General features: G+C 35.4%; 3 protein-coding genes across 5 annotated transcripts; all 3 read left to right on the forward strand.

Moving 5' to 3' along the window:
• Positions 1-870: 870 nt before the first annotated feature.
• LOC105179021 (ras-related protein Rab7) lies at positions 871-4,344 on the forward strand. Of its 2 annotated transcripts, XM_011102603.3 has the most exons (8): positions 871-1,235; positions 1,373-1,399; positions 1,751-1,850; positions 1,931-2,077; positions 2,169-2,249; positions 2,843-2,985; positions 3,567-3,599; positions 3,943-4,342. In XM_011102603.3, the coding sequence occupies exons 1-8, from the start codon at positions 1,183-1,185 to the stop codon at positions 4,013-4,015; spliced, it is 657 nt and encodes a 218-aa protein (XP_011100905.1). In that variant the 5' UTR covers positions 871-1,182; the 3' UTR covers positions 4,016-4,342. The 2 variants fall into 2 exon arrangements, with proteins under 2 accessions (XP_011100905.1, XP_088733305.1); XM_088877179.1 differs by lacking the exon at positions 1,373-1,399 and having other exon boundaries at positions 3,943-4,344.
• A 604-nt stretch (positions 4,345-4,948) lies between these two features.
• LOC105179022 (Tetratricopeptide repeat (TPR)-like superfamily protein) lies at positions 4,949-7,669 on the forward strand. The gene has a single exon (XM_011102605.3). The coding sequence runs from the start codon at positions 5,010-5,012 to the stop codon at positions 7,149-7,151; it is 2,142 nt and encodes a 713-aa protein (XP_011100907.1). The 5' UTR covers positions 4,949-5,009; the 3' UTR covers positions 7,152-7,669.
• A 794-nt stretch (positions 7,670-8,463) lies between these two features.
• Positions 8,464-11,222, forward strand: CPISCA (chloroplast-localized ISCA-like protein). 2 transcript variants are annotated; one of them, XM_020691219.2, is made up of 3 exons: positions 8,464-8,692; positions 9,738-9,956; positions 10,793-11,222. In XM_020691219.2, exons 1-3 carry the CDS (start codon positions 8,521-8,523, stop codon positions 10,960-10,962), a joined length of 561 nt encoding a protein of 186 aa, XP_020546878.1. In that variant the 5' UTR covers positions 8,464-8,520; the 3' UTR covers positions 10,963-11,222. The 2 variants fall into 2 exon arrangements, with proteins under 2 accessions (XP_020546878.1, XP_011100908.1); XM_011102606.3 differs by having other exon boundaries at positions 8,470-8,692; positions 10,820-11,222.
• The last annotated feature ends 332 nt before the right edge of the window (positions 11,223-11,554 follow it).

Genomic DNA, 11,554 nt, shown 5'->3' on the forward strand with positions numbered 1-11,554 from the left:
TTGATTTTGATGAGTTCAAAGTTTGAATATCCAAAGTTGAGAGATGAGATGTTGTTGACTACACCTTAAAAATCAACAACAACAATAATAATAAATATAATAAAACCTCTCTTTCACCAGCAGAACTTTCCAGCCTTTTCAACCACATGACTTGTGAACTCACAAGAAAAGTTATTACAACCTTTTCCCCTCATCAAAATAAAATTATAGATTCACATGAAAGACCAACACTTCACATCCAAACCTAAACATACATACACCATTTATTGATTCTAAATCCAAAAAAATAAAATAATTATGAACAATGACTTCTCACGTGTACGTTAGATTATGGTGGTGTAATAATTTGTGAACTAATTATTTTTGTGAATTAGAGTTCCTTCTAATTAATATCTTTATAACAAGAATGTCAGAACCAACTCGTTGATTAAATAACATTAATTATTTTAATTACAATTCCCTTATTATTTTTTCTTTTCTAAAAAGAAAAAACTGCATGCATACACATTCTGGAATTTGACCATTCTAAATACTTCAAATTTTTTTGCCTCAAAAAATTAAGGATAGATTACGAGGGACTATTTTGAAATTTATCGTAATTACAAGTACCTAATAAAATTAACGATTGTCTAACAAATACTCTTTCATGACAACCTATTGTAGGGGGTATTTGTTAGGCAGTCGTTAATCATAGGAGGTATTTATTATTTTTCAAATAATAAAGAGTATTTGTAATTATGATCAATTTTAGGAGATTTTATTATTTACTAAAAAATTAAAGAAATAAAAAATACGAAGAAGAAAGAAAAACGCGCATACACATAGACATGGGCTTGTAAGAATTATAAAGCAAAAGTAGTGGAACACCACTTGAAGTCTTGAGCAACAAAGAACCACAGATTTCAACCTCCTTCAAACTTTCTAGACACCCAACCAAACATGGTCTCCACGATGTCTCAACCTGCTGCTACAACTTCTCTACAAGTCAATAACTTAAACTTCCAAACCCTTCCAGAGTCCAGCTTCTGATTATTCCATGTTTGCCTTAATTTAAGCAGAAACTTATAGCTAGCTTATCGATCAGCTATCAGATAATCATAGCTAGCAGCAGCAGCTTAACATAATCAACTTAACCAGTACTTCCTGTCAGAATTTTTTGGGCTTCAAGTAATTTCAGCTTCCATGACTATGCCAAAGAGAAGTTTGCTCAAGATTATTCTCCTTGGAGACAGTGGGTATGTTTTGTGTTTTTTCTTACATCTAAAGGGCTTGTTCTGACAATCTTGAATTATCAATATTAGTTATGATCATGTGTTTTCTAGGTTATTTTTCGATTTTTTTAATGTTGATGATGATTAATGTAATTTCTCAGGGTGGGGAAAACATCCTTGATGAACCAGTATCCTTTGATAGTTTACACTTGTATCACAGAAATATCATCAACTTTTGCTTGCTCGTTTGTTGTTATTACATGCAATTTTCTTGGTAAGTTAACTCAGAAAACGCGTAAAAAGGGCTATCCCATCAAGTTTTCCTTAGCGTCAGCATGCAGCATGAAAGCACGTTAGAGAAGTCAGGACATTATTTTTAGCGAAAAATCTCTGACACGAGAGTTGAGTCGCAGAAAAAAACAGCTTATAAGCTAATATACTACGTATATCTACAATGAAAAGAGTCGTATGTTCAAATTTCGTGCTGCACTATTTTATATAGCTCGATTCTTGTACTCCGTTGACCATTATTTTACCAGATATTTACACAAAAAATTCAGACCGCAGTATAAAGCAACAATCGGAGCTGATTTTGTCACCAAAGAACTGCAGATTGATGACAAATTGGTAACATTGCAAGTAAGTCAGCAGCATCATCAATTACTGTTCTATATATACATCGCAATGATCTGTACTTATAGGCATATAAGGTCGAACAGATATGGGATACAGCGGGGCAAGAACGGTTTCAGAGCCTGGGCGTGGCGTTCTACAGAGGGGCAGATTGCTGCATTCTCGTCTACGATGTTAATGTACTCAAATCATTCGAGACACTTCAAAATTGGCATGAAGAATTTCTGAAACAGGTCCCTCATCACCATAATTAGCTATGATTAATTCTTTATTTTTGAATAAGTTCCCCCAAAAGTTATATGATTCTTGAAAATTATACCGCAGGTAGATCCTGCAAATCCTGAGACGTTCCCGTTTGTACTCATAGGAAATAAGGTAGACATAGATGGTGGAAACAGTCGCGTGGTAAGCGCATCATACGTACTACAAATATATATACATTGCAAATTACATTTTTTATCGAAATTTTTAAGTTAAATTATAACGAGCTCTCCTTATACTTGGCGTAATTACGAGTATTTCTTGTTGTTTGTGAAATTGCGTATATCTTGATTTTAATGGCCGTCCAAAAAAACTAACCCAATCCCATAGTCTACATTAGCATTTTATTCATTTTTTGTGGTAAACTGATCAAAATGTCCTTATAGACTATGAATTATAATTTTATTATTTTTAAAATTTTTCTCATTCTTTTTTTGTAGACAAATTCGCCAATTTTTTTTAATAGTTATTCAAAATTTTCCAACTACCTCATCGGATTTTTTTTTTAAATTTTCTATTTTTCTAAAAAGAATATACTAAGATCAAAGTCGATAATTTCAAGCATCCATTTAAGGATTACATAATTTCATAAAATAACAAGAATTTCGATAATATTTTCAAATAACGAGAAATTATTTATAAATATAGCAAATTTTAAGAAAACTTGTTGTGATTTACCCAAATTTTTATTGCTCTTTTTTGTAAGTTAAAAAATGTGTATATATTTGGTGTGGTAGGTATCGGAGAAAACGGCGAGAGAGTGGTGCATTTCCAAGGGCAACATACCTTACTTTGAGACATCGGCAAAAGAAGACTACAATGTCGATGCTGCATTCTTCGGTGCAGCCGAAACTGCACTCGCCACTGAGCCAATAAACATGTAAGTCATAGAATATAATAGAAGCCAAAAAATTTAAAAATAATATTATATTTATACTCCCTAATTTATGATTTATTTACACAATTCATCTCTATCTTTTGAATAATTACACATATATCCACAAAAGCGTCAACATAATTTTTGCAAACTACCCCTACTCTTAAAATTACACATATACCCCCAAAACTATCAACATTGTTACATGAATTACTATTGTTTTTTTACTATCAAGGGTGGTTTTTATAATTATACAAAAGGCATGGGTGATTTTTATGAATACATCATAGATGAAGAGTGTAAATGTGAATCAAATATAAAGATACAAATATATTTCATGGTTCCCAAGTTGAAATAAAATCATGTAAGAGATTTAGTAAAATATGATAAAATTACAAATATGTCCTTTTATGATAAAGATATATCATGAATAGCAGACAAATAACGAATGCATAAAAGTTGGGGCAAAGTGTAATATTGGTGAGGCTCGACGTTCTGACAAACCTGTTGATTCTTAAAATCTACGTGTACATTTAATTTTGAAAACATCAAGTTATTTCTCATGCGATATTTTTCTGTTTCAGATGGCAACTAGATGAGGAAATGCCTTCCCACTGGTGAGCATGCATGCAATTGAACTCTCAACTCTCCCATAAAATAGAATACAAGTTAATGTAATTTATTCTATTTATAATATTATAAATGAGCAAATTACTTCATATAATAAAAAAAATAACAATTTACCCCCTGTACTTTTCAAAATAAAGTTCACTATGTAAGGAGGTAAATTTCTGCATTTTAAAAAATACAGGAAAGTAATTTACTATTTTCTTTTTTTATAGGGAGTAATTTTTATGTTTGCAATACTGTAGGGGATTGTTTGCATTTTTTTCAAATAAAATAGGTGATGTGATGGAAAAGGCTCATAAACTCACTGTATATCTCTTGGTGTTTGTGCAGTGATCTTCAAAGAATTCCAGAGTCAATCTCTGGAACTGATCAGCCAAGAGGAGGAAGGGGATGTGCTTGCTGATAAATTATTAACATCTAATTGCTAGGGTTACATGCAATTTCCTGTCATTTAATGATGAGAAATGAGTGAAAAAAAAAATTCTATAAAAAATAAATAAATTATCTTCTATATTTTGAAAAATGAAGCAAATTATCTCATATCTAAATCGTTGATAAGCGATAATTTGCTATTCATTTTACAGGAAAAATTTTGCTCATTTCTCATATTGTATGAGTAAATTGTATTTAACTCAAGATATAACACGACAACTGTTCACTAGTGAACTAATTTATGTATTTTTCTCAATTGTTTGTATTGATATTTTTATTCAGGTGCTTTTGTTTATCAGTTAACTCATTCAGTCACATATGATACCTCTTTTACTGTTATATAATTTCTTAAAATATTGAGCGGGTTGAATGTTATGATCTCACATACTTCGTATTTAAATGTAAATTTTATTTTTTTGCTAAACTAGTTGTTTTGTCCATTAAATATTGTAATGTTTTTTGCAAGCATTATAATATTTTACAAATTTCAAGTAGGGCAAATGTAATTTTCTATCTGACAAAAATGCATTTGTAATTATATTAAATTTCAGGAGATATAGATGTAATTCACCCTAATATATAAGATAATTTCAACAGGTTTTTAATGGTAAAAAATGGCTAGTTTAGCACAAAAAAATAAAATATTATATTTAAGTACAAATATGTGGGACCATAACAATTGACCATCTCATTATTTTAAATCATTACAATTTGGTCCAAAGTGCATTTTCGTCTAAAAAATTGATCAAATTATGGTCAAATTTTTTATTAGAGATATTTTGGAAATAACAAGTGATGAATTCATCAGAACCATACCAATTGAGTTAAATATAAAACGGAATAAACTTTAAGAAGGATAAATATAATTTTATCAAACTTTAGGAATGTGGATATAATTTACGCTAAATATAACATGGGATCGCATGTGTGCGCCCAACACTTAGACGTCGGAGGTTTCTTACCTTATGAACCAAGTTGCTGCACTATCGCCACAGTCACGCCACCTCTTCAGCAAGCTCCGTCACTTCACCGACCACCAAGGCCTCCCCGACGGTAAATCCCTCCACGCCCACCTCCTCAAAACCGGCTTATTCCCTTCCTGCGCATTGCTCTCCAGCACCCTCCTCAACTTCTACGCGAAATGCCACCTGTTCTCAGAAGCTCGTCTTTTGTTCGCGGAAATGCCGCACAAAGAGGACTCTGTTTCGTGGAACATCCTAATCAACAGCTACTCTCAACTGGGCCTTGCCCATTACTCATTCTCGGCCCTCCAGCTCTTCAAAGAAATGCTTCAGCATCGTAGTCTCCCCAATTCTCATACTTTCGCCGGGATTTTCTCTGCTGCGGCTATTTTGGAGGATGAGGTTATGGCTCGCCAGGCACATTGTGTTGTGGTGAAATTTGTGGACTCTTGTGATGTGTTTGTGTACAGCTCTATGTTGAACGTGTATTGCAAGTTGGGTTTTCTGGGTGATGGTCGGAAGGTGTTCGATGAGATGCCTGACAGAAACTCCATCACCTGGTCTACCATGATTTCTGGCTATGCTTCGCAGAGGCTGGGGAATGAGGCTTTTTGGGTTTTTAGAGGGATGATGTCTGGAGAAGAGGAAGAGGTCAATGAGTTTTGTGTCACCAGTGTTCTGAGTGCTTTTACGTCCCCAGAGTTTGTGGATAAGGGGAAACAAGTTCACAGTTTAGCAATTAAGAATGGGTTATCGGAAATTGTCTCTGTGGGGAATGCTGTTGTTACCATGTACGCAAAGTGTGGGAGTTTAAACGACGCTGTTCGGGTGTTTGAGCTCTCCACTGATAAGAATTCCATCACATGGTCTGCAATGATTACAGGGCACGCGCAGAGTGGGGATGGTGAGAAAGCGCTGGTGTTGTTCAAGGAGATGCATTTTCGTGGGATGAGGCCGAGTAAGTACACCATTGTCGGGGTGCTTAATGCTTGCAGTGATACTGAAGAAATTATTATGGGAAAGCAGGTGCATGCATATTTGGTAAAATTGGGTTTTGAGTTTCAGATGTATATTATGACTGCTTTGATTGACATGTATGCTAAATGTGGTTTTATAGTCGAGGCCCAAAAGGGGTTTGACCATCTGCATGACTCTGATCTTGTATTATGGACATCCATGATTGGAGGATATGTACAAAATGGAGATAATGAAAGCGCTATTAGTTTGTACTGTAGAATGCAAATGGAAGGGATTGCTCCCAATGAGTTAACCATGGCTAGTGTGTTGAAAGCATGTTCGAGCCTTTCAGCTTTGGAGCAAGGAAAACAGATACATGCTCACGTGGTTAAGAATGGGTTTACTCTTGAAGTTCCAATAGGAAGTGCTCTCTCGACTATGTATGCAAAGTGTGGGAGTCTTGATGATGGGAATGGTGTCTTTAAGAGGATGCCTGCCAGAGATGTGGTGTCATGGAATGCCATGATTTCCGGTCTTTCTCAAAATGGTCGTGGGATTGAAGCTCTTGACCTTTTCGAAGAGATGCAACTGGAAGGTGTAAAACCTGATTCTGTTACCTTTGTAAACATTCTTTCAGCCTGTAGCCACATGGGATTGGTGGATAAAGGTTGGGAGTATTTTCATTCGATGCCCACGAAATTTGGTATTGTTCCAAAGATAGAGCATTATGCCTGTATGGTTGATATATTGGGTCGAGCAGGGAAGCTCCATCAAGCCAAAGAATTTATTGAATCAGCAACTATTGATCATGGTCTCTGTTTGTGGCGTATTTTGTTAAGTGCTTGCAGAAACCATCGTAACTATGAGTTGGGTGCTTATGCGGGAGAGAAGCTGATGGAATTGGGTTCACAAGAATCATCTGCTTATGTATTGTTATCAAGCATTTATTCAGCCTTGGGAAGATTAAATGATGTTGAACGCGTGAGAAGAATAATGAGCATCAGGGGGATTAGCAAAGAGCCTGGATGTAGCTGGATTGAGCTCAAGAATCAGGTTCACGTGTTTGTTGTTGGGGACATGTTGCACCCTGAGATTAAGGAAATACGTGAAAAGCTATTGAGGTTTAGCAAACTGATGAGGGAGGATGAACTTTATCAGCTGGAATATGGTCAAATTTTAGAAGACTAACAGTGAAGTGAGGATTACTGGTTTGTTATAAACAAAGTAATTCCCTCGAGTTTTCCATTTAGATGAGACATGAGGTATGCAGATCGGCTGCCCATGATAATTCTAAAATCAAGCTGGCGGGTTCTGCATCAGACTTCTTTGATCCAAGGATAGCATTGACGAACCCTATGGAGCTTCAAGAAGATGAAGCCGATACGAACAAGAAGGGCCTGCAAATTTAAAGAACCATGAGCCATATTCAGCTGTAAAAATGATGAACACGTCGGCTGGAGAGTGGAAACAGAAGCACTCAACGCTAACATTGGACTGCGGAGACAGTGATATTGGTGTCGAAATTCTAATACATCAACCAAGATTCTTTTTTTGTTTTTTTGGGAGTGAAAAAATTGTATCCACTGAAAAACAGGGCTCGAAACAAGACCAACTGTTATAGGTCTCCACATTGTTCATTTATGTAAAAGTTCATGTTGTTGGCATTAAAGTCATTTTTACAGGACTAAACAAATGAATTGAAGGTCTATCTTCTCCACCAAAATGGAATTATGAACTAATACGTTGATGCCAATTCAGGAATTCCTTTCTTTAAGCTTTAAACCTTGAACAAATATGACATGCAACAAGCCAGGTTCCAAGATCTTGGTGAATAGATTGGTTAAGAGGTTGATTGCTGCATTTTTCCAAACCTTTTGTGTGCTCAAATAAGTGAAAACAATTTGAATTTTCTCGAACAAACCGATAGAAAGAAATCTATTCAACGAGTAAAAGAATGAGAGAGGGCTTTGAATCTCGAATAGTTCTTTGTCAAAAAGTACACCAATTTTTGAGATTGAGACTATCAATCATTCAGTCATCTCTCCAAAAAAATAATTTTAATTTTATTCCTCCAAATAGGGGTAGACACTACTATTATATGTCGAAAGATAACCTTTTTAATTTATTGTTAATGTGTATCACCTTTTATCATATGAAATGTAGGCTATCTACTCATCTAAAAGGTTTCTCATTTCACATTATGTAATATAGTGCTTCATATCTCAAAAAATATTTATTTTTATATCTTTATTAAAATTTGAAGTCCAAATGTAACCTTTCTTGTTCTACCATGAAAAAATTGATGAAAATATCTCGTCCTTCTTGTGGCTATTGTAGCAACAAGGACACCTGCAAAAGACTCAAACCCCTCTGCAATATTTTTTTAATAAATAAACAAATACAAATAAAAACCTTTTTACTCCCACAAGCAAAAAAACAACTTCCACGTGCCACACGTGCCATCCACACACACAACACACACTAGAATTTTCTTCCTTTGGTTTCTTGATTTTGTGATTGTCTTATTGCTTGTGTGCCTGAAGTTGGAGCTGGAGCAATGGCTTTCTCTAACACTTTGCAGTCTCTATCTGTTAATCGCTTGATCAAATCTTCAACCCCACCTCGATTTTCCTCTTTCTCTTCTTCTTCCTCTCTTTCCTTCGAATTATCCCCTTCATTTCTCAATCGCAAGAAACCCCTTTTGTCAATCAGGTCAGCCTCTGTGGAAGGTACGATTTCTTTTACCCTTGTTCTTGCGTTTTCTTTTTATATGCACTTTCAGGTAATATGTTCAGAATCTACAAGATTTGAGTAACGAACGGTCTTTTACTTCTTCTTGGGTTGTTGCTTTTGTATTTTCTCACCATACTATGTTTCAGTTGATGAAATTATTCTCGAAATTTTGGGGGATTGATGTTAGTTTTTAGGTAAGTAGGATAGGGTTGGAGCTATTGAATGTAAAAACGAGGTGAAATTAATAAAGGGCAGCTAGAAACGATGAAATCGATTGCAGAAAATGCACTATTGTGGAGCCTTGACAAGGAAAGTTGCATCTTGTGAAGTAGGAGGAGCCAAGTTTTTATGTTGAATATTTGATGTTATTTTAGCTTTGTGCCTTGGATATACAAGATTAAGGTTTCTGGTTTAACTTTTGCTCTAAAAATATGTCTTTATTGATGGACTTACCTATATATCCCATCTTCATTTTCCTGCTCTGGTTCATTCAAAACTCAATCATCAGTGCCCCGTTATTCTCAAGCATAGACGTATAGGATTTTTACTAATATACCATTGGATTTTGATACAAGAGATCGAGAACAAGTTGAGAGTCTAAATGAGAACTAGAATGAACTACAAAAAGAAACAGAAAGTGCACTTGAGGACCAGTTCGATCCTTCTAATTAACCTGTCATTTGTACTACCCTCTATCTTCCTATATATCTGAATATTTTTATTTGTAAATACGGAGCATATTCCATGAAAAGATTTCTCAGATGTGCCAACTCTGTTCATTCCCTAAAAATGAGTATATTCAGGGATAGGAATTTTGGTGGTTCGTTCATCTTATAACATTTGGAAATCTATTTCGGAAGAAAAAAATGAAGTTGATATCATATTAGCAATGAGCATGTTTATGTTACCTACTACGTAAGACATACATATACACTTTTGCCATGCTTACAGCGGTCCGCGTTGACAAAGTTATGGTTTTAAGTACGTTAACCTGCAAACTTGGTGTTAGTCTGAGGTTATGTCTCCTTTTTCATGTTCTAGCACCATCAACGGCTGGCGGACTCGCACCTGCTATTGCGTTGACTGACAATGCACTGAGGCACTTAAGCAAGATGAGGGCTGAGAAAAGCGAAGATCTGTGTCTTAGAATTGGTGTCAAACAAGGTGGATGCTCTGGCTTGTCTTACACTATGGAGTTTGAGAGCAAAGAAAACACCAGACCTGATGATTCTGTTATGGAGTATAATGGTTTTGTTATAGGTACATGACACGTTCTCTTCATATTTTCCAGTAATACAGGCTGAAGAATCACATATTTGAAACCTGAGATTTTAGCAGAGAATACTCTAGTCTATAAACTTCTTGTTTGGGCCATTTCAATCTCAAAATTGGTTTTCATCACAATGAGGCTCTTTTGGTTGATAAATGAGCATTAAATGATCTATGCTTGAATATGAGGTCATTAATGTAAAACAAAATCTGGTATTTTTGATTTATAAGATAAAAATAATGCTTTTGCAAAATCCTACATTCCTATAAATGTTGGAAACTTAATGCAAATACTTGGCTATTTATGTTAGATGCAAATATTCAGTGCATTCATACGGTGATTACTGATGGACATATTTGATCTGTCTAGTAACAGAAATAGTGGAAAAGAACCTAGTTTTGAGATAAAGTCTATTGGAAAGAATGTATTTAAAAATTAAAATTTGAGACTTGACTTTATGACAACCTCGGGACCCTTAGTGTGATCTTCCTGGAGCTGAACTCATTGTCATCTTGCTTTTATACATTCTTCCTTTGACCCATGTTGTTTGCATCTGTGGTGAACCAGTAGTTGTTTAGGTAAGCAAAATTGGTTGACATGGACATAAAAGGACAATATAATGAGCCAATGTTCTTTCTCCTCGCAGTAGTTCACTATAGTGAGACCCAGTAGGTTTTCTGTAAGAGCACGACCAAGCATTTTTCTCCGACGATAATACCTTGGAAATGGAGGTTTATTGAGAATCATACACTTTCAACAAGTGATTTAGATTAGTTTTTAGTAACTGGTCTTTTATTACCGTATCTTTCGTGTCGGTTGTTAACAGTGCTGCTGCTATCTCTGTCACGTGCAGTTTGTGACCCTAAGAGTCTCCTCTTTCTCTTCGGTATGCAACTGGACTACAGTGATGCGCTCATTGGGGGCGGCTTTAATTTCAAGAACCCAAATGCTACTCAAACATGCGGTTGTGGTAAATCATTTGCTGCGGAGATGTGAACGTTGCTTAGGCAACAAACAGATATAGCATATGTACACTGTATCATAACACTCCCGAAAAAATGTTGCACTCGAACTCTTTATCCTGGTATCACTTTGGAGAAATTTATAGTCAGAGTTAGTGCAATGCATTCATCTGTTTGGTGCTGCTGCATTATCACCCTTGTCTGATTCTTCTAATTTGAACTCTAAACTCCTATTGAAGATTCCAAAAGAATCTGGATGAATGTCATTAAATGCTGCTGCTACTTATGTGTTAATAGTTTTTGTTCATGTTTGTTCATGTAAGTCCAGTTTCATCCCAGGCTTATGCATCAAAGTGTCGTGCTTCAGGGAACTATAAGAATCAATATGGAGTTCTGAAATTCCCTTGGCTAATGATGCATCCAGTCCAGTATTTCAAAGTGTGCAGCTTATGCAAGTAATGGATGGATTTCATTACATATTCTATGTTTAACTCGAGCATTACTGTTTTTGATTGATGTCCAGTCCTTCCTGCTCGGGTCAGCCACCAGTCATCATTAAACCTTGAGCTGTCCATATGTTGTTTTGGCATCTTGGTGGCTGGCAGATCATGCTGAGTTTAGTTTAA

Source organism: Sesamum indicum, linkage group LG13 (assembly GCF_026168435.1).
Source record: "Sesamum indicum cultivar Baizhima isolate 11 linkage group LG13, ASM2616843v1, whole genome shotgun sequence".
NCBI classification, from domain to species: domain Eukaryota; kingdom Viridiplantae; phylum Streptophyta; class Magnoliopsida; order Lamiales; family Pedaliaceae; genus Sesamum; species Sesamum indicum.

Bases quoted from the DNA above. Each gene is read 5' to 3' on its own strand.
- CPISCA (XM_020691219.2), top strand. From the start codon at position 8,521: ATGGCTTTCTCTAACACTTTGCAGTCTCTATCTGTTAATCGCTTGATC. The intron at 8,693-9,737 runs GTACGATTTCTT...TTCATGTTCTAG, and splicing joins CAGGTCAGCCTCTGTGGAAG to CACCATCAACGGCTGGCGGA. The intron at 9,957-10,792 runs GTACATGACACG...GGTTGTTAACAG, and splicing joins GTATAATGGTTTTGTTATAG to TGCTGCTGCTATCTCTGTCA.
- LOC105179021 (XM_011102603.3), top strand. From the start codon at position 1,183: ATGACTATGCCAAAGAGAAGTTTGCTCAAGATTATTCTCCTTGGAGAC. The intron at 1,851-1,930 runs GTAAGTCAGCAG...AAGGTCGAACAG, and splicing joins ACAAATTGGTAACATTGCAA to ATATGGGATACAGCGGGGCA. The intron at 3,600-3,942 runs GTGAGCATGCAT...GTGTTTGTGCAG, and splicing joins GAGGAAATGCCTTCCCACTG to TGATCTTCAAAGAATTCCAG.
- LOC105179022 (XM_011102605.3), top strand. From the start codon at position 5,010: ATGAACCAAGTTGCTGCACTATCGCCACAGTCACGCCACCTCTTCAGC.